General features: G+C 44.4%; 1 protein-coding gene across 6 annotated transcripts in view; it reads left to right on the forward strand.

Annotated features, from left to right (window-relative positions):
- Positions 1 to 12465: 12465 nt before the first annotated feature.
- Positions 12466 to 27683, forward strand: part of AKAP11 (A-kinase anchoring protein 11) — a 43136-nt gene continuing 27918 nt past the window's right edge. For 2 of the 6 annotated variants that reach the window (XM_016158181.2, XM_016158184.2), the window contains exons 1-2: positions 13056 to 13177; positions 22478 to 22587. In XM_016158181.2, the coding sequence (XP_016013667.2) occupies positions 22528 to 22587 (60 nt within the window). In that variant the 5' untranslated portion in view covers positions 13056 to 13177; positions 22478 to 22527. Of the gene's footprint in view, positions 12606 to 13055; positions 13178 to 19121; positions 19198 to 19859; positions 19978 to 22477; positions 22588 to 27683 lie in introns of those variants that run through there. The other 4 variants (XM_036228920.1, XM_036228921.1, XM_036228922.1 and 1 more) reach the window with 4 other exon arrangements.

Here is a 27683-nt window from a genome sequence, read left to right on the forward strand (position 1 = left end):
GGAGACAAAGAAACTCGTCTCAAATGAAAGAACAAAGGGCAAAACTCCAGAAAAAGAACTAAACAAACAAAGCACTCTACCAGATGGAGAGTTCAAAACACCGGTTATAAGGATGCTCGGTGAGCTCAGTGAGAACTTCAACAAAGAGACAGGAAACAAAAAAGAACCAGTCCGAAATGAATACAGTAGCTAAAATAATACATTAGAGGGAATCGACAGTAGATTAGATGAAGCTGAGGGTCAAATCAATGATGTAGGAGACAAGGGAGCAGAAAACACCAATTGGAACAGCAAAAAGAAAAAAGAATTTTAAAAAATAAGGTAGTTTAAGGGACCCCTGGGAAACATCACACATAATAACATTCGCATCCTAGGGGGCCAGAAGGAGAAGAGAGAGTAAGGGACTCAAACTCTGTGGTGCCAAGACACGTCATAATGAAATGTCAAGAATTAAAGACGAGGAATCGCAAAAGAAGCAAGAGGAAAGCAGTTATCTACAAGGGCGCTCGCATAAGACTGTCAGCTGATTTCTCAACAGAAACTCTGCAGGCCAGAAGGGAGTGGCATGAAATTCGAGTGATGCAAAGCAAGGACCTACGACCAAGGTGACCAAGCGAGGTTATCATTTAGAATCGAGAGAGAGATCAAGAGCTTCCTAGACATGAAGGAGCTCATCACCACCCAAACTGAAGGAGCTCACCACCACCAAAACAGCACTATGAGGAATGCTAAAGGGTATTCTTTAAGAAGAAGAAGGAAAAAACATCAAAAATGCAAATAAAATATCTCAAAGAAAACATTTCTCACAAAGGCAAATGCATAGTGGATCAACCAACGCTAAAGCTGGTACAAAGGTTAAAAGGCAAGAATAAGAAGATCGGGTGTAATTACAATGGTAAATTAAGGAATGCACACGACGCAAGTGAAGTAAAAAATAGGACAAAATAATCATTAAGGGGGTAAAGATGGAAGTGACTTTAGAATGTGTTTGAATTTCAGCGGCCATCAGCTTAGAATAGATGATTATAAATGTAGCCTGGTATATATGAAGTACGAACAGGTAATTTCCATAACAGGAATTCAGAATAGTCAATGGACATCTAAAAGTGTGTTCGGTAGTGCTGTAGTCAGAGAGATGCAGGGAAACGAGAGGTCATTTTAGAATCGCCCCCAGGCTGGCATGATTGTGAGATAAAACAGTTCGGGGCAAGGATGAAAGGAAATGGGACTTCGTGCGCAGTGCAGGGAGGAGTGTCACTCAGGGTGACCGCTTGCAGACCTATCTGATAATACCTGATAAGGTGAAGGCGCATCTGGTGTGCCAACTCCGAGGTGTGCACCTACGGACACAAAGAGATGTGTACAACGATGTGTTTTAGTAGGAGGAGGAAGAAACTAGCTTATTAATACAATCGAACGAATTAAATCAACGTGCATCAATCGGTACGTTGGATTTTTAAACGTTGAATGAAAGAATAAGAATGAACGTCTAAAACACTCAGACGGCAGTCCATGCTGTTTGTGGAGTCAGACGCCCACGGGAGAAGCGCGCGAACATCGCGGTGATGCTGCGCGTCGGTTTCCGGGGGGCGGTTTCCCACGGAGAGAAAAGGAGAAAAGGATAGTGAGAGCGAAGCTTTATCTGTCCCTGAAGCATTTTACTTCGAAGAGAAAGACCTGTTACACCAATTTTAGTTCATTCGAAATGTTTCACATTTTAAAACTCCGCCTAGTTCCCACCGTCAGCCTCTTTCTCTTCCTGCAGAAGTACGCTGAGTCGGGCTCTAAGATTTATCCCGACTTCGGAACTTAAGGTACGCAAAATACTCGACTGTTGACTCTGATCGTATGTCCTCAGTCTAAGAACTTGGTCCCCTGATGCATGAGACTTGATTCCTCTCTTTTCTTCGAACCCGGGGTCCTTGGTAACTACGGAGTTGATCGCGGACGGGAAGCCTTCCTTGCGTTGGTCGTGCCTTTTCCTCAGGACAACCCCGCTTCTGCACCCTAAAGAACAGAGGACGTTGTGTTTGCTGACGTCCTTTCTTAGTGCCTGCCAGTGGTCAGTCTGGATTTCTGAGTATCTCTCCAGCTGAGATTCCCGATGCTGCATTTTGTCTGCTTTTTGGATCATCCCTTACACTTGGCGTCAGATCCTTTGAAACTGGCTGTGCTTGTGTATTATCTTTGGGATGCGGAACCCTGAGCTCCAGACTGGATTTTCCACCTAACTCTGTTGCCTAAAACCTGTCCCGATCTAGTGGACGAGTGTAATGGATAGCCCCAGCTCAGAGCGATGAGAATTTACTGCTCTCAGCACCTGCTAAGCTTTCTGACTTCCTTCCTAACCTGTGTCAGACCGATCAAATTAAACACTCTCCATATCCAGCCCCTCAAAATAGAAACAGCTGTCCCTCTTTACCTTTCTTCACTCCTCAGACCTAGGGATAAAGTTCTTTTTGGAAACATAACACTCTGTCTTAGAGATGACTGGGGCAGCATGAGTGTTTTAAGCGTGCGCCCGGAAGGCGTGCTCCCAAGCCACTTGTCCTGTGAAACGCAACTGTGTTAGCAGCCCTCTTGCCTTAGGCATCCTGAATAGCTCTGCACTTAAACAGCATGGCCCCTATGCTTGCTCTCGGAAGATTTTTCTCTGGCCCCCAACTGGGATGGCTTCTTGCTTCTCTCCAAGACCCCTCCGTGTATCACCCTTTTAGAGACCACAGCTTATGTCTGATTCAGCCTCCTCAGCAACTGGACCACACCCAACCTGAAGGAAGCCTCCTTATCTTCGAGGCTACTACTGACCCTGATCCCAGACCTCCACTGCGATTTTGTTCCTGTCCCTCAGGCCAGCCCGCAGGGCAAACGTATGAAAAGAGAGTTGAAAGTGAAGCAGAAAGATGTTTGTTGCCCAGGTGATGCCGATTGCCCAATTCTGTGACAGACCTAGGGGAACAATGCCCAACGAGACCCAGTCCCTGCCCACCTTCTAGAGGCACAGCAGTCAAACCAGTTGTATTGCAGCAAAGGTACTGGGTGAAGCATGAGCTAGGCAGAGGCAGAGGCTAGAGAAATGTGTCCCGTGGAGGCTTTCTGGCCAAATATCTTGAATTCTCAGGGGGAGTCAGATCCTTGGGGATAAGAAGTGCTGTTCCCTCCCTAAGTGTACTACAGAGTTTTCTAGGGACAAGTGACGGTGGAAATCTTAGCATTATGGATCTCTGCGTCATCCCTGTAGGGTGATGGCCAATGACCGCGAATGTCCGGCAGAGAGAGGGTGGCAGCGCCTCAGCATTGGCCTTGTGCTTGTATTCCATTTGTCGAAGTACTGGATTTGTCTTTAGTAGCTCCAAGAATCCAGTATGACATGAACTACATATTCCTAAATATACTTCATTGACATGAGGGATAGGAGTTGAACTGGGCGGAATGAAGGAGAGGCTGATGGATCTGAGAGCATTTAGGAGCTGTCGTTTGAGTCACCAGTGCGATGGCCCTAACGCTGTGGAGATGAGAAGGGGGCCATGCAGCTTTGAGGAAGGCTTGAGGGAGAGAAGCTACCAAGACGTCACGGAGACAAGTGACATGCCATGGGTTGTCCCGGGATCCCATGCTGATGTATTTGAAAATCACTTTGGCTTCCTTGAGAAAGCCTGTCAGTTACCCCTGGTGGCTTAGAATTCCTCAACGTATCTTATACTTACAAACACTGACAAAGAAAATTAAGTCCAAGAAGTACCTTTGTTAGTAAATGTAGTTTATGCACATTGGTATTCTGGGGTAAGGGCGGATGACATTTAAATAAACACGTGACATGAGGAGAAGGAGAAATGACCAATGAGTTACCTTGGCAGTGGAAAGCACGTTGAAGATAGAGCCATAGGGTTTGGCTGGATGTTCCTGTCTGGCCAGCAGTCTGCGATGGTTTCTGGGGACAGGTCCATTTTGACCTGACTGGTGAAAAAAAGGGGGTTCTATCCAAAAGCAGGATATAAATAGGAGAGCCTTATAATTCACATTCTAAACTGAGATGTGTTTGAGAAAGAAAAGAAGTGCTGATAGCAGGCAAATGTTTGATTGTCCTAGAATTACACACAATCGTACCAGGCGGAAACCAAGATGTACGGTCACCTAGAATATAAATTCGAGGGAGTCGTCAAACCAGGGCAATCTTGTTGATGCTTTTGTAGAGGTAATAGATGACCAACACGAGAATCTCGGTGGCTCCTGGCATAGATGGAAAAGAGTCACTTGTTATTGGAACAGCCATGAAGTTGGAGTTATGTTACTGAGAGCTTAGTGACAAAATCCATCGCGAAGGTGGCCCGGGGAGGCCGAATGCTCGCCAGGTGCACGGAAAGCCTCTGGCTTCTCCCGGCAGGTGTTTGTCTTTGCGTATTTGTGCGTCCTTCCATTCCATTACTTTCGCCCTTTGCCCTGCAGTTATCTGAAGACATAAGTCAAAGACCTTCGGTTGGCCAAAGGGGACAAACGAACAGAGGGCAGGAAGCGTGACAATCTTCTATGACCTGCTGGTGATTTAAGAGAGACTTCTTTCTGAGGGCACGTGCAAGATTTGCTTGGTCACTTCATATTTGCTGCCACTTCAGGATGGAGGGACAAGAGGTCCAACACAGGCCCAGTCAGAGGAGTGAGCATTGTGGCGTCACAAAATCCTGTCCCAGGGGAGGTAGTGGATCGGATCATTGAAAACAATGAGAGGAAGCATGTGTCATGTCCTGGCAGCAAGGACTGGTCTTCAGATCCTGTATGGTATCTAAGGATCAAGTGTTATTTCTGCAGAAAGAGCTGTTTGTAAGATGGCATTGTTGGTCACGTTTTAATGGGGGAGGGGTGTTGTAGCAGACAGTCTCGGTGACCACACAGGCAGAGAATATGTAGAAATGTGTGCCTTGGAGGAGGCGTTGGCATCCCAGGGTGATAACAATCAGGAGGCGTTGGCATCCCAGGGTGATAACAATCAGGAGTTGCATAGGAAAACACATTTCAGCAGACTTTAATTGAGGACTTAGGTTCCTCCCGGCACATAGTTGAGAATCCTTAGAATTACATTGAGAGTGAAGTCAACAGGGTATGTTCATGGTAATTTTTTTAAAAGTTATAAGAAATGCAGATTATTGTTGAAGTTTGAAGGGCATGGAGTTTGACACGAAAGCCCAAGCAGCATCTTGTAAAATGTTGATTTCTCTTTCCCATAAAAGAATGTCTTTCCTCAAGCCATACACAAAAATGAGTGTGGCATTTTATCAGACTTTATTTTACTGAACATCTCAAATACCTCATTTTTTTTTGAAACTTATATGGCAATTTCGGAGTAGTTACTGACTACCTGAAAAAGAGAAGGAACGTTACAGGCCATTAAATCGCTCTACAGGAGCTCCTAGAAATCTTGTGAGGCCTGCAGGCATGATGTTTTGAGGTAACAAGTTCTTTGTAGGAATATTATCACAGCAACTGATGAGAATAGCAACCTGTAGAAACAAATGTGAGGTAAAGACGCACTTTAAAAAGAAGGAATTTTTAAATCCAGTTATAGGTAAAAAGCACAATATGACAAAGTAAGACATTAGAACTTTATAAATTTGGCCCTGTAAAGGATATTTTAAAAATAAATTGCACAGATGCCAAAAAAGTCGACACCCACTGTTTGTAAAGATGATATCTCATTTTAAGACAATGGTAATGTTCCCCCCCCGCCCCCTTACATTTGAAACCAAGTCCACTTCTTTTCCTATGCAATAACAGAAATCTAAGACGTTCAATGCCAGTGTATTACGTCCCTGTGAGTCTTCCCTTCTTCAGGTGAGATACTAACAGGCTAAATGTCACAAATGACACACGTCCTCGTCCCCTCACATCTGGTCCTGTCTCACCTGGTCAATACAGGTGTGGCCCGCCTACCTCAGAGTGGAGTAGGGCCGCCAACCTCTTCTCTTCTGAGTATCACGCTAGCAATCATGTGGCCTAAGGTCGCATTTGCTATATTTGGGTGGCCTCCTCCTTCAGAGGAAGGAGATTCTGCTGGCCACAAAGTGCTGTAGGCCAGCAAACCAACAAAGCAGAAGTGGGTAGACTGCTTTGGAAATGGTGAGCACTGGCTATGAGGAATCCTAGTCTGTCCTTCGGAACGTGGGCTGATTTCACAGGTTCCTTTGTGGAGGAAAGGAACAAATCTATTCAAGGATGATCTCAGGGAATCCAAAACAAACAGGCTTAAAACTAGGATAGGGCTAGACTAGACATGGCTAACAGTTTAACGGCTTAAAACTTCACGTAGAACAGGGATTTCCTAAAGCCTAGGAAGCATTGAAGGCAGCTTAAAAGTTCTGCTGCTCTCCGGCCTAGATTTTCATTTACTGCAGTGGTTAATGCTTCCTGATCCAGAAGTGGGCATGCAATATGTATGCTTTGCGTGCATGAGTATTACCTACTCTTAAGGTTATTTATGTTGAATTTCATGTGAGGTAACTAATGTGTGAGGATTCTCCTATCTGCATGTTAAATTAACATTTCATTTGAAAAGCGAAGCAGCCAAGCAACAGGAATGATGGACGCGGGAACAACTCGTTCTAGGGTCTGTTTTATCTTGTCATAAGGTTATAACAATATTCGAAGGACTTCCTTTGCCCTTTAGATACCTAATCCAGGGGAAGTTATCTAATATTTTTTTATGTAGTAAGCGCGCATGCTGTATGATCACAGGAAGAGGAAGTCTATTTCACCTTTGGAAAAAGACAGTTTTGAAAAGTTGTGTGTAAATTTTTTGTAAATTATTTTTCCATTTACTTATACTTAATGCTTTTGAAATGCTTGATTTTATTTGTGCTTCTTTGAATTAGAAATGTTTGTGAAACAGCTTTTTCTAAAACTTTGTGCCACTTTTTTTTATAATTAACTCTATACCAACCATTTAAAATCAGGAGAGCAATGATATTTTAAAAACTCTCTTATAAAGTAATTACATTTAGGCATTACATTTTGAATTTCTGATATTCATATATTACATTTTTTAAAAAGATAGTATATCTGTAATTTACGTATTGGAAATTTAGTCAGTAATTATGATGATTTAAATCAGAAGAATCATTATATTTGAGTATGATATACGGTAGCAGTCTATTTTACTAATTCAAGAGGTCTTTAATTTGAAGGGGCACTTCTGAACTACCATCTATACTAATATTTATAGTCGTGATTTTAGAAGTCATTGAGCATTTAATGAATGCCTACTGTATATAAAAACATCAGTAGGCATCACGTAATAAGCACAGTTAAGATGTGTTTCTTCAAGAGACTCACTACAAAAGAATTAGGTAAGTATATAAGTTATAAACTGTATGACAGACTGTGGTATAACATGCTTTTAAAACAAAGGCATGAGTGAGATACTTAATCTTTTAAATTTAAAAGCATTTTTACATGTTTAAATGGGTGATGAAATTGTAATGTCCACATTTTTCCACTTTCAGAATATTTTACATCGGTTTATTGTTATTACTCACAGTAAATGATGCATGTAAAACCACCACCGAAGAATGTGGTCTGCTCCTTTATTTTTTCCTGTTTTCCAATGTTCTACATAATCAGTGTGTAATCATTATCATAAAAAAACAAACAAACAAAAAAACCTAGACATAACCCTAAACTGAGCCATGTGGAAAAAGAAGCACTTGACCTCTCTCTTCTACAAGTGAACTGCCAGCCGGGGCCATCAGTCAGGCAGGAAGCAGGAATTCGGCAAGTGGGCCAAAGGAAGACTCAAGTGTTCAAACAGGAAGCGACCTGGAATCTGCTCCTGGCTGTCAGAGGGCGCAGAGGAAAGATGATGCTGGCCTTTGTCATCCAGAGGTCGCCAGGAGGATTAGGCTGAGAGGCTAGCTTTGTGTAGTGCGCTTAGTGCCACTGAAAGCTAGACCCAGACTGAACCGGCTAATTTTAGTCTGAACTGTGACATTTAGTGCCCCTCCTCCCCTCGTGATCCAGGACCAGTCATTTAGGCTTGCTGGATCATAATTCTTTCATGTGCATCTAACCCAAATGTCTTGGCTCAGTTAGACTCTGTAGGCAAACGAAAGCAACATTTCCATTCAATAGCATAAGGACATTGGAGGAGGCACCACCAACTTGATTGCTAGAAATTAGGCCACTAACATGTCCCCTGAGAACACGTGAGGCTTTCCTAGGCACTATCTTAGCTACATTCAGACACAGCCTATGTCTTCTGACCTGTCACACTACTGACTTGGCTCCTAAGTACACCACTGGCCTTCCCTTCTCTACACCCCACTCCGATAAGGACATAAGGGTCGCCTGCTATAGCATTTCAACTTCCATTAATTCCCCTTACTGCAGCTCACGACATTTATCAAGGCTTCTCTGAAGATTCCAAATGTTAACAAAAATGGTTAAAGAAAACAATCTAGGTGATTCGAATAAACTTAACACTTCTAGAAGCAGACGGTTCATTTAGAGAACTGCAAAACAGGCCAAAAGCAGGAAGCCTTTATAGGATAAAGAATAAACAACAAGGAAGAGAAAAATAGAAAGTATCTGATTGGTTGAGGCCACAGAGTCAACCTTGTTTGGGGTGAAAAGGAACAAGGAAATTAGTATGGAGCCCAGACTTAGCCTGGTGTTTGGGGATTGGCTAACTGGGTAGGCTGCATTTCCGGTCTTGTGGAGCATTTACAAGGACACGAAAGTTACCTAAGTTTTGATTTGTTGACGTACCACCCTGGTCAGGAGTGGCTCCATGTTGGGCCTAGAAATTTATTTCATCATGAGCAAGGAAGGGAAAAATAGAACACAGGATAAGCTATGAAGCCACCCTTCCTTCCTTCCTTCCTTCCTTCCTTTTCTTCTTCCCTTCCTCCTTTCGTCCCTCCCTCACAAAAAAACAGCATCTGTTTGGCTGGTCGTTTGTAGTGCATTTAGGTATTAGTTAGGGTTAGGGGCGTCTGTTATGTCTGTTGTTGCGGTGTATTTGTTAGGTATTTATTTCTCGTTCTTCTTTATGTGCGGTCTGTCTTCTTGTTTTCTTTCTTTCTTTCTTCTTTTCTTTCTTTTTCTTTCTTCTCGCTCTCTCTCCTCCCCTCCCTCCCTCCCTTTCTCCCTTCCTCTCTCTCTTTCTTCTTTCAATGAATAGTTATTGAATAACTAATAGCACCCGCTATGTGCCAGGCACATGTAAGTAAAAGCAGAAAAAACAGATGTGGTTTCTGTTCATGGATCCTTTAGTCTAGTAGAGAGACAGACATCAGCCAAATATGTAGTCACTCAAATAAAAGTCATTATAAGTTGATACATGCTTTGAAGAAAAACTAGAGTCCTAAATAAGGAGGAGCTTACTTTGGGGGTTCAGACAACAGTCCTTGAGGAAGCGAGAGCAGAGCTGAATGCTCAAGGGCTCGTGGGTGTCAGAGGCTACGCGGGATGAACAAAGAGGGAAGAGCTTGTGGGAAGGCTCTGGCCCTATTTTGAGGAACTGAAAGGAGAACTGTGTGAGAGGGAGAATGCTATGAGAGCGGAGGACAAAGTTAGGTGGATCATGGATAGAATCTTAAGAGGCCACTGCAGGATTTTAAGCAGGGGAGTGACAGGGTCAGACGTGAGCTGCCCGAGGAGAAATACTAGCCGTCTGGGGCTAGAGTGCACATACTTCAAATAGCAGGCGAAAGAGATAAAGCCGGGAGCAAAGCAACCGTACCAACAAAAGAAATATGGACTTTGGAAAGTGGATGAATTTTATTTTAAAAGTATTAACAAAGAAAAGCAACTTCCACATAAAATTGTGTATAAATGTTCAAAGAAGCTTATTCATAATAGCCAAAAAGTAGAAACCCAAATGTCTATTAACTGATAAATCGATAAATCAAATGCGATATATCCATACAATGGAATTATTCCACAATAAAAAAAATGTATTGGCACATGCTACTACGTGGCTGACCCTGAAAACATGCTAAGCGCATGAATGAAAACACAACCAACCACATGTTGTATGATTCCATTTCTACGAAATGTCCAGAATAGGCACATTTATATAGACAAAATAGATTAGGGTTGGGGGTGAGGTGGGGGGTTGACGGCTACTGGATATGGGGATTCTTTTGGGGGGGGGAACAAAATTGTTCTAAAATTAGATTTTGGTGATGATTGCACAAATCTGGGAATAGACCAAAAGACACTGACTCGTACACTTGAAATGGGTGAATTGTATGGGGTATGTAATTATATCTCAATGAAGCTGTTAAAAAAAATAACTTTGAGAAGAATCGGGAACCCGAGACCTCGGTAGAGATGGATCTCAGCCTTGAGCGTTAACCTCGACTGCCTCCTCACCTCGTATTCGTTGTACTCCAAATTATTGACCGCCATCGCTGTCTTGCTAGGCGGAGTTGGGAGGATTTATGGCCCCGTTAACACGTGATACAATGGCGGCATTGAGGCCGTTGTTCATCTCAATTAGCACCAAGCAGCTGTTTCAGCTGATCATTGTGAGGACTGCAAAGGGCACGGAAGTAGCAGCGCTCAATTCTTTCAGCATTTTAAAAGAATGGTCTTCATTTGTTAAAATAATACCCTGCCCCTTTTTAGTGTTCTTTTAAAAAAGTAACCTGTAAGGTCTCTTGAAATCTCATCTTTATTAAAATGAAGGTGTTAGCATAATTTTAAGATGTTTCCTCAGATCCTTTATACATTTATTTTCTATTTTTAAAAATCTTGATTAGAACATGTGAATCCTTATTTATTAAATACTGCATAGGTTCAAAATAGCCACAGAGAAAGGGGAGAGGAGGTTGAGCAGGTGGCAGTGCTTCCGTTTTCAGACTCTGAGAAGGCCAAGGTTTCTTAGGGAGCATTCCTGGCTTCTGCATTAATCAGGTTCACAGTTCCTCAGCTGGCGTGTGTCTGTGTGTGTGCGCGCGCGCGCACGCGCGTGCGTGTGATTTCATTTGACTTGTGCTGCTGACTCTTTTATGTTTTTATAAAATGTCATTTCATTTCCCTTTCCAGCTTCCGCTGTACTGGTGTGGGTATGCTGAGGTGTAATTCAGGCTTAACCGCTTTGAGTGTAGGCTGGGTACAGTGCCTTGTTTTATGTATGAGGAAGCTGAGACTCAAGGGCGATAAGGTACCTTGATTTGGTTGCCTCATCAGTTACTGAGAAGTCTACCAGTTGGAACTCAAGTCTCCTGATTCTTGTTTCTTTTGGAAGAACATTTTCATTTTCCAGCCTTCAACCTCTTTCTTTTCAAATCTATACTTATGAATAAGTATCTTCATTGAACATCACTTTATGTTGCTTTTTCTCAGAACTGACTTTAAGAATAGACAGATGTGGTATCTGTGTGGTATAAATGGAGGAGAAAAGTTGAAGGCGACTTTCCCTTTGGGCCTTTCATTTTTCTTACATAACAACAAATCCCATTTATTTCCCCTACTGTAATTAAATAGCAGTAACCAAAGATATGTCCAGGTGTTTTTAACAGATGGCAGCAAACAGCACCAGGGCTCTGACCTAATGCATTTTAGAAGAGGAATGTCAAGGTCATTACAAAGTAAGTTTTTCAGGGTTGTCTCCCACATGGACTACAAGTCTCCTAATCTTGCTTGCTCTGTGGGCTCCATAAGATCCATTCTCTGCAGGGACAATCTTTTTCCTTTTTTTTTTTCTTTTAAAGTAAATAATAGGTATCTCTCCCCTATTTAAGACTCTCCAATGCTTTCCACTGTACTTAGAATTAACTCCCAAAATCTCTCTTGGTTTACAAAGCCTACAGGTCCTGGCCCATGCTTGTTTACTTCTCCAAGCTGATGTCCTCTTAATTCTCATATTTTCCTCCATAAACCTAATTTTGGGCCTTTTGAATTTGCAGTTCACTTTGTCTGGAATGCTCTTTCCTCTGATAGTTGTATGACTGTTAGGCAAATCACTACTTAAATGTCTCCTTCTCAAAAGGGCTGCCCCTCAAGTGGCCACCAAATCACGACCACCATCACATGATTTATGGTATTTTCTTTGGACAGAGCTTAAAAACATCTGAGACTTTTTTTCCTTCCCCCTCCCCAAAAGCTTCCTAGAACCTACAACTGAACAAACGTTTCTCCCCTGTCCCTCTCCCAAACAGGGCCGAACTCATAATGAGGATACACTTAAAAATGTCTTTCTCATCTATCAGTTATTTCCATCTTTGAGGAAACTGCAACTTGACTGGGCTAGCCTTTCCGATTCTAAGTAGAAATGATCACATATTAACTTTTCATCTAGGGCTTGCTTTCTCCGAGACCAGAGCTTTTACTTCCCGAGTCTCACAGTGCGTAAAGATGTTCAGGGTGAGCACTAGGGCCCGGAGAGCCCTGGATGCTAATCACTGAGGTTCGGATAGGGCGGCTAGGCTGCTGCGCAGTGAGTGGTCCTCCCAGGGGATGCCGAAGAGAAGGGGCGGAGCCACCTCGAAAGGATGAGCCTTACTTGGGCCGTCAGGTCTGGTGGGGCTGCCGCTCTGGGACAGGCCCTAGGCATCGGAAGAGAGCAGAGCTAGCCTGTGGCGAAGGAGGAGCCCAGCTGACCCCAGGCGGTAAGACTAACGGGTCAGAGGAGAGGGGGCAGGGCCTGAAAACCAAACCCGCAGAGCTAGCCAAGGCTTGGCTATTTTGCCGGAGGAAAAGGGTTAACCGGTTTCCAAGGTAACGGACCAGGAAGCGCGCAAGACGTTCGCCGCAGGTTCGTAGGTCAGCCTCGAGTTTAAAGCTCCCAGGGCGGAGCGGCTTCTGGCCAATGGAGAGGCCGCTTCCACGTCACGTGACGCGCGGGCCCATCCCGCTAGCTGCCGGGGAGCACGTGGGAAGGGTTTTCCTTTTCCTTCTTTCCCGTTTGAAAGCCCACCCACTTTTGCGCGCGCTTGGTCGCGGGGTTCTTCTCGCGAGAGGCGGGCCTCCCTCTCGCGAGAGTGAGTGGGAGGCGTGGGGAGTAGCGGCGGCGGTGCGGGCCGCGGCGGCGGCGGCGGAAGCCGGGGTGGGCGGGCCGCGGGGCGGGAGGGGGGAGGGCCGGGGGCCGGCTCGGGAGGGGCGCCCGCCTCTCCGCCGCCCGCGCGACCGGTCGTTGCGGGCCGGTGATGTGCCTGAGAGCCGCGGAGGCTGCGGCCGCCAGGTGAGCCGAGTGCGGGTGCGCTCGCGGCGTGAGCTGCGGGTGGCGGCCGGGTGTGGGGCCGCGATGGATGGAGCGGCCCAGCCCCGGCCCCCAGCCCTCCGCATGCCCGCTGTCCTTGCTCTGCCTCCGGGGCTGCGGGAGCTGCTCCTTCGCTCGGCGCTGGGGGGGAGTGCGGGAGGAGGAAGCCCGAGGCACCGCGCCGGGGAGTGGGGGGATGTCTCGGAATCGAGGCGGGTCTTCCTGGGGTCCCGAGTGTGGCGACGTTGCTGCAGTGCCTTTGAATGACAAGTTCAGTTTCCATCCCCAGGGTGGTCTTCAGAGCCGTGTCGCCCTGGTGGGTGGTGCGCGCACAGGGGCGTCTGCAGGAGGAGGAGGACGTTGCACTTTGTCCCCTAAGAGCAGCATCCTTCACTGTCAGAACCCCTGAGCTCCGGAACAAGGGGCAGCCCAGATCTAGTGAAGGAAACGGCAGGGGTCGAGAGCAACTCGGGGAGTGTGGATGTTTATATTTGCTGTGACATTTTCTCTAAGGCGGTTAGTGGTTTAAATGCTGGCCATCCCTATTCTGAATGGATTGAGTATACGTCTGTTATTCCAGGCACCCATGCTACTTTATATATATGTAAAATAATACGTAGATGTGTTCGAAGTATTAAAAATGTTGGCAGAATGGCAGTAGAATCTAAACCGCCACCGTGACATAACTTGGTAACAGTTCTGTTCTGCTAGCCCTCTCCTCCAAAGCCTATTGAACTGGAGATGGTTTAGCTTAAGATGTTAAGGAAGTTTCAGGATGAGAAATACTGCTGAGACACAGCTATTGGCCTTAGTGCAGACTGGAGTTAAAATTCCGGTTCTCTTTTCAGCTTTGTAATCATTCAGTCACTTGCAAAAGCACGTAAGCTTTCCTTAGCTTCTTCCCACCTTGTTAGGGATGTTGTGTTGATAGATACTGATTTTGTTATGTTTGGAAATAACTCAAAAATGTAGAATACTCAGAAAATAGAGGGTACTCTGTATGCAAAGGTGCTTTTAATGTCTTGTCTATCATTTTATTAGAGGAAAAGGCAGCAGTTCCCAGTTCGGTTAGTGTCCTTTAAAATACTGTACCTTAACATTTTAAAACGCAGCCATGTTCTTCAGGAAGTACCCTGGTTATTCATACTTTTTCTGTTCCTTCTGGCAGCACTGACGCAGAGATTGACAGTGAGTTTCACTGTTAGTTGTAGCTGTTAACAGCAGTTTATGAGATCAGAGCATGTAGGGCAGTCAGAACAAATGGGTTTGCAAGCTGAACTGGTAACTGGAGATTAGTGTATGTACCCACATAACTGCATTATTGACAAGGGCTTAGTGCTATGCTCCTAGGATACTGATAAGTGGAAGATTTGGGACTCACCAAAGACCCAGAAGCATGGTGAGAAATTCTCTACCTTTTGAACTTCTGGGGTAAGTCTAGAAGCTGAAGAAGTCCTCCTGTCCTCTAGAGGCTGGAAGAAGGATAGTAGTTTAATATATATGTATGTGTACACACACACACACACACACATTGTATATATAATATATATAATATGTATTATTTTTTCAATTCTGAGAACTTACTATTTGGAAAAGGAAATCAAACCCAATCAGATGATACATTATAACTCATTTTTAGGGGAATTCTCAGCTGTAAGTGTAGTTTTGTCTATGCTTGGAGAAAATGTGGAAAACTTAGGAAATGCCTTTTTTGAGAATGGGCAGAAGAAACATCTAGATTTAAAAACTTCCATCCCATTCAATCTTGGGGATTTTTAGGGATAGAAAAATAGATTTTTTTTTTTTTTTTTTTTTTTTTGCTTTATAGCCTTTTGGCAAGGGTTTCACGATTTTAGGATGTGTTTGTGGTTTTGTCTTGCCTTTGAAAAAGTAATTCAAGAAACTTTGGGTAGAATAATTATTTAGGTAAGCTGAATTTGACCTTTTTCTGTTAAGTGGTCTGCCTTTTAGTATTAAAATCATCCCCTTGAAAGGAACGAGGTGTGGGGACAGGTCAGGAAAAGAACTCAGCTTGGGCTTGAGTTATGGGCGGATGAACAGGGAAAGCAGAGAAAGGAAAGGAAAATACTTTATCAGTTTAACAACAACAAACATATCCAGATGTGTTCATTCCGCCACCCACCTTTATACATAAAAGTTCATTTTATTTTACAACATTTATTAAAAGTTAAGGCATTTGAAATATATAGGTTAGAGACTGAGCAGGATAAAAGGAAATAAGTTAACATTTTTGTATTAATCCATGAATGTTTCATAGGAAAAAATAAGATAAACGACCTTGCGGCCTGAAACAGAGGATGTTACTTGAGCGAAAATGACGTGTAGTGTGAAGAGTTCGGGTTTCGGAGTCTGGCAGATCTATGAGTATTGTTGAGCCTCTTGTACCTCATCCTGTAAAGAGGGTTAAAATGCCTCAGAAAGCTATTGTGAAGCACAGAGCTGCTGACTCAGTGTTTTTTCTTTGACCTCTTTTAATGGCTTGAGGATTATTTGGCTGCAAGTAGCAAACCCATTTGAATTAACTTACTTAAAAAAGGCATTTGTCAGCCTGTTGGAGGACTGCCCCTGCAGTCTGCTGTGTGACGTCCAGCTCAGCGCCCTGGGAACCAGGAAATCTCAGGCAGTCACTCTTGCACTTTTTCTCTGGGAACACATGGTCTTAGGTCTTGGCTGCTCTGTGCTCCGTTATGTCTGTTCCGTCCCCCCTGCCCCCTCTAGGTTGTCCCTCTCTTTAAAGCTCTTGGTTTCTGCTTCCTCAGCTCTTTGGTCTGCCGTGGTGCCAGCCTCACTTTGACTTTGCAGTGTGGTCCTCAACAAATGCCTTCATACCTTAGGTCTGAAGCTCTGGAGAGAGAACCCAGTTGGTTGGGCATCAACTTCTAGTCCGGTTGCCCAGGGTTGGGGAGTGCAAGCCGCCTCAGAAGGGGGTTGTGGGCAGGGCGAAGCGGGGGGTGCGCTGGTGTCTGACGTCCCGCAGTTCGAGTTCTCCCCACCACTACGCGGTGTTCGCCTGCAGGTCAGTTTCCCAGGTGTGGGAGTTGGGGCAATTTATGTAACCGTTTTGTGCCTCATTTTCCTTGTATGTAAAATGGGTATGATAACAGCTCGTGTCGGGAGAAATGTGAATTCCCTTTAACGGCACTTAAGCAGTGCGTGGCTGGCAACACGGGGCCGTGTGTGTTATTACCCAGCGCGTACCCTGTGGCAGGCACTGCGATGTGGGCTCCTCGGCGTTCGCGGGTGGGGGAATATCATTTCTGCTCTCAGGAGTTTAGAAGGCTAATATTCCGTACTGAAAACTATTTCATGACCTTAGCGACACTCAGTTCTTCTAAATCTACCTCGCCCGCTCTGCAGGCTGCTGCTGGCTTGCGGTTCTTTGCTTGCGGCCCTGGACCGTGGCTGCTCCTTAGATTCTCTCCAGGTCCTCTGTTCTTCCCCAGTCTCCAGGATCAGCTCTCCAGCTCTGCATACTTGCAGATGATTCCTAGGGTCACGGCTCTAGCTCTTGAACGCCCCAGTGACATACGTGTTATTTGGGTGCTTTTCGGATATCATAGTGACACAAAACAGTATCTTCCTGTTACCCTGTAATTGGCAAAGGTTCCACTTCTGGCTTCCCAGGCTTGAAACCTTAAAGTAATCTTTTACACTGTTCTTTTTTAATGCCTTTATATCTTGTCAGTGAATAGGTCCTGCAGGGCCTCATAAGGTGCCTCTTACGTGCCGAGCACCGGACCATCTGCAAAGCAGATCCGTGCGTTCATTCCTGCTACTGGCAGCTTATAGTCTAATTACTTTTTCCAAGAGCTGCTTAAATGCCTTTTCAGCAATGCACTCTTTAAGTCATGAGTCGCATATGTCATTGATAAAGAGAAATGTGTTCCTGAACATGTTTTTGGTTAAATGTGTTTGGTTGGATGGGGGTTATATAGGATGAACATTATTTAAACTACTAGGCAGAACATTCACATTGAAAGCACAACCTCAAGGCTTAAGGTTTTTTGTTTTGTTTTAGTCGTGTTTATTATTGTCGTTCGGGGAGTCCTGGAGGCATAGCAGTTCACACTTAGTACTTATCAGTCACACCCATGTTATTGTTTTACGGGCAAAGTTCACATATGCTTTGGAAGAAGTAGATTCCAACCTGGAATGCAGTCGGAAGACCAGAAACTTCCCTCCATTGCGAGCTTGAGAAAACAAAGGAGGCAGAACAAATATCCCTGAATTAATTTTTCAGAGAGTCATTAGGTAGGTGGCCCCAACTGTATTCTATTTAAAGGTACCACTCTTCCCACCAAATGTCCCTCTGAAATTCATGTCCTTATGAGGTTTTCCTTTACGTTACAGCTTGTTCAACTTAATACATAGGCTTGTAAGGGCCAGGCACTGGTCGTGTATCGTGAGTACGGCCCTTGGGGAATGGAGGTATGACCAAGGCGCAGCCCTAGAACATAAGCTCTGTGGTGAGAACAGGGACTGTTCACTGTTGTAGCTCGGTCACTGTCACTTAGACACTTGGTGACTATATGAGTTGACTGTTGTATTTACACTCCAGTGCAGGTCATCAGCTTATGTAAATTTTACTCTTACATAGGCTGTAGTCTCAAGGCTTAAAGTAGAGCAGTGGCGGTTTGTGCCCCCCACTCCACCGCCCCAGGTATTTGACAGTTCGCGGAGGCATTTTCGGTACGCCTGTCATCCAGTGGGCAGAAGCCTAGGATGCTGCTGATCGTCTGAAAGTGCACGGGACAGCCCCCTACAGCAGAAACTTATCTGACCCCAAATGTCAGTGCTGAGATTGCAAACCCTGTAGAGGTACAAACAAAACACATACCATGAATGCAGGAATGCCGGTGATTCAGGAGTAGAAAGGAGTGACCAGTAGCTCTGGTATATTTAGATTTTATAAATTGAACAGCAAGTCTGCATCCAAGGAAGGAGCTAGCATTTGAGTTCCTGTTGTGTTAGATACTATTTTTACATGTATTATTTCATGGCATTCTTAGAGCAATCCTGTGACGATCAGCCGCAGCTTCCTCATTTGCAAAAGGGGATAACATCACCTTTACCCCACTTTTGCTTGTTAGGTGTTATTTCGCTTTACGTTTTTAGTGCTCGCTCTGGGGTCTACGAGACAGCGTTAATCAGTGTCACTCCTCCCACCCACCATATCCTTTGTGTTATTTTGTCATCATTTTGCTTCTTTGTAAGTTGTAAACCCATAATACATTGTTATTTTTATTTAAATGGTTATTTTTAAAAGGGATTTAAAAAAGGAGAAAATATCTTTTATAGTACCACCATATTTACCATTTCAGGCACTCTATTTTTTCATTTAGTTCCAAATTTCCATCTAGTATTTCTCTTTTGCTTGAGAATTTCTTTTAACTGTTATCTAGTCCAGTGATGGTTGGCTGGCGATGGATTCTCACGGTGTTTAGTTTGGACAAATTTATCTTGCCTTAATTTTTGAAAGACATTTTCATTGGGTTGACATTTTTTTTCCTTTCAGTAGTTTAAAGATATCGATCTCGTCTTATTCCGTGGCTCGCGTAGTTGCTGACAAGAAGTCTGCTCCCTTTCCTTTTTCCTCTGTGTGTAATGTGTACTTTTTGGCTCCAGCTGAGTTTAAGATTTTCCTCTCTATCACTGGCTTTCAGCAATTTAGTTCTGACGTGCCTCGGCGTGGTTTTCTTTATGTTTATTCTCAGGGTTTGTTGCTCTTCCTTGGGTCATGCACTTGATTTTCATCAGATTTGGGAAATTCTGGGTCATTCTGTCTGTCCATGTTGCTCCCGGCCCCACACTTTGGGACCCCAGGGCCTTTTGGAGTGACTCACTGATGCTGCTCTTGTCGTTGTTTGTTCATGTTTAAATTTCTTGTTTCTGTGCTTTGTTTTAGATAATTTCTGTTGCTGTGTCTTCAAGTTCATTGAGGTTTTCTTCTGCATTGTCTCGTCTGATGGTAATTGTGTCCAGTATGTTTGTTATTTAGTATATTTTATTTTGATCTCTGGAATTTTAATCGGAGTCTCATGTCTTCTGTTTCCCTCCCTGTCATGACCACGTTTTTCCCTCTTCTTGAATGTGTGGGACATACTTATGGCCCAGATTCAACAAGTTCTGTGTTCATTCCATTGTCTGTCATTCTGGGTGTGCACTTACTGTGTTGACTTTTTCCCTCCGGTTGTGGGTCATATTTTTCTCCTTTGCGTACCTGGTAATTTTTATTACATCTCAGGCAATAAATTTTATGCTGTTGCTCACTGGATTTTGTTGTATTCCTGAGAGTGTTGGATTTAGTTGGGGTGCACACTGGGTCATTTGGAATCCGCTGGATTGTGTTGAGGCTCGCCATCAAGCTTTGCTGGGGAGAGTGCAGAACGGCCTTCGTGTGCTGCTGCCTTAGGCCCCCAGCTAACAGTCTCTGTCTGAGGACTCCGCCCGTCTGTTGCCTATTAGACCGCAAGGCGCGTCTGCTCTGCGTGTGGGAGTGCAGGTGATTCCAGCCTGTCTGGCCGCAGGCGCTGTGTGTCCCCAGCCTCAGATACTTGGCACAGATCAGTTTTGTCCCCAAGGACCACAGGGGAACCCAGCTGCGCCTTCTAAACCTCTGGCTCTTTCTGCGCTTCCCCTCCAGGGCTCTGCCCACAGTCTGGCCACCTGGGCTTTCCCGGGCTCCGCCCTCTGCAGCCATTCGCTGTGACTGCCCCACCGCATGGCTTCCTGTGCCTGTGTCCTCACTGGGAAGTAGCCGGGTACGGTCCTGCGTCGCCTGTTGGCCAGTGTTTGAAAACCAATGTTTTCTATATTTTGCCATGTTTTGTTAGAGTTCTAGTCAACAGAATATTAATTTTTAACACTTGGCCATTTGGAATTTGTTCAAAAATGTATATTCGGTGCATTTATTACATGTATGTTCCAAAATACTATAAAATTAGAAATTATAAAATCTTAATTGTATTTTCTCAAATAATTCATTAAGTGTAGAAGCATCCATTTAAACATTTAAAGGCTTACTTTGTACGTTAAAAAGGGTTATTTTTTATTTATTAATTCATCAGATGTTTGCATGCCTGCTGTGTTAGAATACACATAGAGTCAGACTTGTCCTCGAGGAACTCGCGATAGGAGGGAAGCATGCAAACGGTGCGCCGGAAGAGAGAGGACAGGCCACCTTGGGAGCATAAAGGAGGCGGCTGCCGTTCGGGCGACCAGGGACGAAGGAGAAGAGCCAGCCTTCCTCAGGGAGGCCCCTGGACCGACGCGTGCAGCCAGTGCCAGCAGGGGCCGAGGCGAGGGACGTTTAGCAGGGCGATGGGTCAGGCATGATGGTCTGTAGGGATCAAAGGCAAGGCCAGTTTCTAGCCCGGCTTACCAGCTCTTACTGATACAGAGAATATAGGAGGAGAGGGGTTAGAGAGAAAGTTTCGTTCAGTTTTTGAACATACTAGCTTTGAAGTAACTGGGATATTTAGTCAGAAGTGTCTAATGGAAAATCGAACATAAGGAACTGAAAGTCAGGTTCAAGAACTGAACCGAAGATGCACATTTTAGGGAGTTACTCGCATAGTCAAACCCAGAGGTACAGATAGAATATCCTTGGAAAACCAAATAGAATGAGTACCGAAGAGGACAAGGTTGGCAGTTAGGATACTAGTATTTGAGTAACATATTATGAAAGAATTTGGGGAAAGAGACTAATGTAATGGCTAGAGAGGTAGACAGGTGTTTCTCAATCAGAAATCGTATGGATACCTGTTGAAAGTACAGATTTCTGGGTTCCAGGTAGACCTGATCTGGATCTTCGGGGATGGGGGAGGTAAGCTGGTCCTGACGCGTACCAAAGTAGAGAACCAGTGCATTGAGAAGAGTCAGGATGGGACGCTGTTGTTGATAGAAGACTAGGAAGGTGATTCACGGGCCCCTTGGCTTGGTTAACTCATGCTATAAACACGTCAAGGCATAGATGATGCTGTCTTGAACATTTCTTAGGAAATATATATATATATATATATATTTTTATTAAAAAAGAATTTATGCACATCCAGAAAGAGAAAACATATATAATTGCGTATACCCAGATAAAACCAATGTTTATACCCATCTAGTATATATTCTGTATTATTGTGCATCCATAATGCAGATTTTACACAAAAGGGAGATAACATGAACATGCCAGAAACTGCCTTATTTAACTTAAGAATCTATCATGTTACCATATTATGTGACATTTTATAACATTAAGCAACCCCAGCTGCCGCGCCTGACCGCTGTCACGAATTTAGTTTGCACCTGTCATGTTTCCTAGGCATGTGCAAACACATATATAGGTGTGTCAGAGTTGTGTCTCTGTGTAATTGTTCTTAATCACAAGTAGTGAGAACACTATACTGTTCTCTAACTTGCTTTTTTTCCTTAATATTTTGTGAACATACTCATATCAGGATGTATTGATCTTTTTCTAACAACCGGGTAATAGTCATATGAATATATTGTAATTTATTTGAATTGATGGACTTTTAGATACTTTCTGGTATTTTATATTTTAATGAATATTCTTTCAGATATATCTTTATGAATTTTGTGCTAGTGTATATGTAGGATGTATTTTAAGATGTGAGGTTGCAGGATCAAAGGATAGGCGTAATTTATTCACTTTCCTATATCTTGTTTTCTATGTTCTTTCTAATTGTTTCTTTAATTGCTTTCATTTGTTTTCTTTTCCATTCTGTAATATTTCTTAAAACTTTATTGCTGTTCTGGTGGTTCTGCCGTGTCTGAGGGATTTCATGGAATCGTTTTTATGTCCCGGGTCCTTTCTGAGCTCCGGCAGCTCACTCACTTTTCAGTTGTTTGCCTTGTCCATCTCTTTCTTGTCTCTGATCTGCTTTCTTGAAAAACGATCTAGGTTCACTTCACTTTCATTTCTTTGACTCTAGAGAAACACACTAAGTTTTTTCCTGTTTAGGACTCTTGTTAATACACCCAGAATAGAGCACAAAGCAAAAAAGCATTAAGTGAAAAGTCATAACACAATGGTGTCCTAGGGGAAAATACTGCATTTTTGCTCCTCTTATTAAGGTACCTATTTTCACATATTTTTTAAATGTTCATGTTGGATTGCTAAGTAAATTTTTATGGCTCAGAATTTTTGTTTGTTTTTATTTTTTTTTACGATGACTGTATTTTAGGACAAAATGAGTGCCTGAATGACCAAAATTAATACATTGTTCTCTTTTGCTATGTGTTCTTTAGGTGTTTTATGGATTAACTCTTCATTGATTGCATAGAACAGCAGTGCAGTTATGGCGACTTTCCAGATCCTCAGAAACAGACACACGAAGACGAGGGCATCTGTCAGAAAAGTAAGTTCACGGGTTGCATTGCTTTTAGTGATAGTCATGATCAGAGTGTCGATCATTTTTATTGTTAAGCAGCTAAAATATTCATGGTTTTAAATTAATCTCATTATTGAAATTAGTAACATTAAAATAGTGCAAAGAGTGGTGTGTGTGGAAGGAGTGATGGGGATTCCTGAAGACAGGGACCCTTATTTCTCAAAGATGATGGTGCCTCCCATGTCTTTTTAGCAATATAAGTATTGAGTGTAAATTTAGCTTTGCCTCAGAGTATTACCGTTCATTTATTCATTCGTTCAGCAAATACAAATTTGAGTATTATATGGCCGTATGCTAGGTATTAATAGTGAGCAGATTTCTTCTTTCCATGAACTAGTGTATTATGCTTTTTCAGAGTAGCAACTGGACCCATAGCTTTAAATTAATAATAGAATTTTACCAGTGGCTTGATATTAATAATTAAAACTAAGAAACATATGTACAAGTTATGGTAGTGAACTAATGACCTTGTTCTTCAAGCGTAATACTGCATTCCTGTTTCACTTGGATTTACCAACATATTCCCAAGGTAAGGAATTAGGCTGCAGCTGAAATTTCATATCGTTATTTTAATGTCTTTCATTATTCAGCACATTATCCATATTAGGCACACAATAAAGATTGGTTTGGATTCACTTTTAAATAAAAGTATGTGGTTCAAATATTACAGACTTATACTACTTTCGATGCCTTTCCTTGGTATAGCTGAATGACAGAAACTTCCCTGATGGCTGACATGAAATTGAAAGGTATACTTGAATTCTCTAGATTCCGCTTTGCATTAAAGATAGACATTGAATATTTATTGGGAGGCAGGTATCATAAAAATCAGAAAGAGGTATACTTTGTACTTTATTAATTTATTTCTAACATTTTGTTATGAAAAATTTCAAACATATTGAGAAGTTAAAAGCATAGTGCACCCACACATAAACCTGCATACTAAACACCCATATTTAGTAATTGTTAATATTTTGTCTTTTTTGCCGTGTGTGTGTGTTTACTTTTTGGCAGAACCATTTGAAAGTTAAAGTCTTAATGTCTCTTCACCCCTGGGTACTTGAGCATGCTTCTCCCAGGAATAACAGCACCCTCCCATATAGCAATAATCCCAATATCAGACCTAAGAAAATCAAATGTAATTCACTTACAGCTAACACGCCGCCATACTCAGATACTCAGATTTCCCTTATTGCCCCTAACATGTCTGTTATAGCCCCCGCCCCCGCGCCCCCATCTTGGACTCAGTTTAGGCTCCTGGGCCCTAAGTCGCATTTGATGGTTACGACTTCTTTACCTTTCTTTGGTCTGAGTTTCTTCCTCTTCTTATTTATTTATTTTAAAAAAGTTTTTAACAATTTATTTAATATATTTTTTGAAGTGACCACAACCTCAGGATTTTATTGTCTTCGAAATAAAACCAAAGCCGAAGCTTGGAACTGTATCACGAGGCCCTGTCTCTGTCCTCACAGTTCAGAATGCTGCATCTCTTAGGTCTGCAGCTGGGCTCAACCGTTCCAGCCTCAGCACGATCTTCTTTGTGGTTTTAACCCTTTCCCGGGTCATCGGCTGGGTCTGGCCACCAGAGCCCCTGCACCCTGTCGTGGCGCTGCTCTCCGTGGGCACACTGAGGTCTTGCCCTGCTCGCACCGTGTCACTTTGTGGGGTCGGTGCTTGCCACACTTCCACAGAAAGCCTGGCGGGTTTCCGGACAGCCACCATGTCTGTTAGAGTGCCGTCGGCACAGAAAAGGCTTCTCGTTCCTTGTTGTTTTAATATTCCAGACTGACTTCTGGATCAGTCAGGCCAGGTTTTTATGGTGTTGCGCACTCCAGACCCGTCCGGGGCTTTCCTCATGGCGCTGTCTGTCCTCTCCTCTGTGTCTCACGTGATCTGTGTGTCACGTGAACTAGCAGTTCAGGTTTTCCCTGCGACCGGCGATGCGGAGAGTGACCAACAGAGCGAGGTGGTGACTCTGCCAGCGCCGTCTGCTTTGCTTAGCGAACGACCCACGGGACGATCCTAGGTTGTGTGCAAATGTCTTGTTTTTTCCAGCAGTCTTTCATCTAATAATATTCCTTGTTGACCTTCTCTTGAATTTGTTATTTCCTAGAAGTTGCAAAATGGTGAGTTTCCTAATTTTGTCTTATTTTTTTTTTTTTTTTACATTAGTCACCATTCTTAAAAGCTTCCTCTCATCACCCTTAGATAAACTACAGTATCTCCAGTAAAGGCAGGGTAAATGCCCTTTGATTACCCGTGTTCGGGTTAGTGACTTAGTGGATAGTCACCTCCAGTGGTGGCGAGTGAGTTTATTTCCCCTCACTTATTTGTTCATTTATTCTATGGATTCTATGTTTTCCCGACCTCCTTTCATTTAAAGCCATTGATTTTATTCACTCACCTATTTTAAGCTGCTCACACTGTTCCAGGCTTGGTCCCCAGGAGCCCCTCCAAGCGGGCGCCGATGTCCTTTTGTCTCAGGCTCCGAATTCTTTGCTTGCTTCCTTGATTTCAAGTGCAACAGATGGACCCAGGGTCATCTGCTACTTTCCCTTTCTCAGACCTGGGATTGACTATTTCTCCAAAGAACCCCGAATAGAATTTAGAAACTGAAATCTGGGTACTAGGAGTGCCCACTGCTATCATGAGTTTATTCCGACAGTTCGAGTTCAGATTTCATTATTTTATTTTATTTTATTTTATTTTATTTTATTTTATTTTATTTTATTTTATTTTATTTTATTTTATTATTTTATTTTATTTTATTTTATTTATTATTTATTTTATTTTATTTTATTTTCGAGTTCATGTTTGTATCTTAACCTGAAAACCTCTACTCATTAATGAAAACAGAATCATTTAAAATTTTGCATATTTTCAAGCCCACAGAAAAGTTGGTGGGGGGCAACCATACAATGAACACCACATGCTCTCTTCAGTTAGTCAGAGCCACCTGTCAGTTAATGTTTGCCATAGCTGTTCTCTGTGTGCTCACACGCACGTGCACCCACATGTACGTACGCTTTGTACACGCGGACCCAGGGGAAGCCCTGAGACGGAGGGGACGGAGAGGGCCGAGAAAGGCCGCTGCAGTCCGGCAAGTAACGGAGTTTGTTCGGACACGTCCGTGCCAGGCCCGTCCTGGGCTGTGGCCGGAGGACGTGGCTGTCCTCCAAGCCGCTTGCCAGGCGCTCAGGAGCTGTGCAGGAGGGGGCAGGGTGGATGCGGCGCCAGGCCCGTCCCGACGAGGGACAGCGCCTTCCATGCCCGTCAGGACAGCGGCCCGTCCAGGGCCGCCCACGCGGGAGTGCGTGGGCGAGTGGGGGGGCCGCCCCCCGTCCGGATGCACAGGAACCAGTCTCGGATCCGACCCAGGTCTCATCCAGCACGAGGGCCCCGCAGCGCTCACGGCAGGGACGGCGCGCCGGCCAGCCGGGAGGAGGCGGACGTCACGTGGCTCTGCGCCGGGTCTGCCGGCAGGCCTCTCGCCCGCAGCATCGTTCCCGCCCTCAGACGGCCCCGCGTGGCAGGCCGTCCCCGCACAGGTCCGGGACTGTCTCAGCACCCTCGTCGCTGTCCCTCGTGTCTCGTCTAGGGCCCTGTCACGGCCCACACCCCGCACCTGGGCACCGCCCTTTTCTGTCCCCCGCCTAGGCCATTTCGGTGGTCTGGATTCTCTCCCGACAGCAGGTCTGTGGAAGGCTGGACCCGTCGCCTTGTGCCGCGCCCCGTGCTCTGAGTCCTTCTGTTTCGCCCTGTCCTCAGGTTTGGCAGGGACCCCTGCGGTGGCGGTGTGGCCTTTCCCTTCCGAAGCTCGAAGCTCATGGTAATCGCTGACTTAAAGACACAGAATCCCTTTATGATTAACATGAGTACCAAGCAGCCCGCGGGGCGATTCTGTGAGACCGTGAGCATCCTGTTCCCCGAAGTTCGTAATCCAGTGGATTAGGACACACCGACGACTCTTTTCTAAATCAGTGATCACACTGGGAGTTCCAGAGGGTGTTTTCGTAGCTTCGTCTTCAGCCTGCATGTGTTAGGCAGCATCCTCGTGTAAAGACGCCCGCTACCTCCGCCCCGCCCTTTCTCTGGCTCTTTTAATGGACTTGTGGGGTGGTTTTCTTTTTAAATATTCCATTGCCATTTTCATTCTTTCGATGCTCATATCTCCCAAGTTTGGCCGGTGGGAATGTCTTCAGGGCGGCGTCTGGGTTCCCAGTTGGTCTCTGAGCACCTCCTGCGTTCTGCCCCCGTCGGAGGCACCAGCCCCACCGCGTGCGTTCTCTGCCCCAGCCCTGGAGGCGGCCGTCTTCCCTGGAGGTCGTCGTTCTTGTCGCTGCCGGCACATGGCCTTCAGAAGCCACAGCCTGGTGCCGGGGTCCTTGCTGCTGCCGAGGGTCGTTGCTTCTGTGATCGCTCAGCGGGAAAATGCAGTGTGTGTATTAAATAATCTTCAGTTCATACTGATAGTTCAGATTCAAATTTATCATTACAATTTTTCCTCGACTGCTTTGGTTTTATATTTATATCTCTTAGGTTGAAGATTTTTTGAATTCACATAGTATGTGAGGTATGGAAATCTGGGGAAACAAATTGACTAAAATACAAATTTACAGTCTCTGGTGTCGATGATTTGATGAGTAAGAAAGACTAATATATGTGAAAATAAGAATTGCAACATGTGATATAGATTAGATGATCTTAATGTGCAGACGCTACAGTAGGAGCTTTGAGGGGTTCACTGCGACTGGGGGGCAGGTGTGCGCAGGTCTCCAGAGGGTGGGGGTTCTGCCAGGGGAGATCGGGGAGTCAGGACCGTTCGGATGGACGAGCAGCAGGTCAGCAGGTCAGCAGGAGAGGAAGGCGCAGGGAGGCTCATGTTCTGCTTATGTCTGACTGTATATGATGCTCACTTGTTCTTTACTTTTTCCTCCCTCTGATACCGTGCATGCTTTCACGCAGCTGCCTTAAGGTCCCCGAAAAGCCTCGTTTGGGGTCATCGCCTTTCTTCCCCCATCACCAGCGTCGCCATGGGCGCGATCCCTCACAGCAGCTCCCCT

Source organism: Rousettus aegyptiacus, unplaced genomic scaffold (genome assembly GCF_014176215.1).
Source record: "Rousettus aegyptiacus isolate mRouAeg1 unplaced genomic scaffold, mRouAeg1.p scaffold_m13_p_11, whole genome shotgun sequence".
In the NCBI taxonomy this organism is placed as follows: domain Eukaryota; kingdom Metazoa; phylum Chordata; class Mammalia; order Chiroptera; family Pteropodidae; genus Rousettus; species Rousettus aegyptiacus.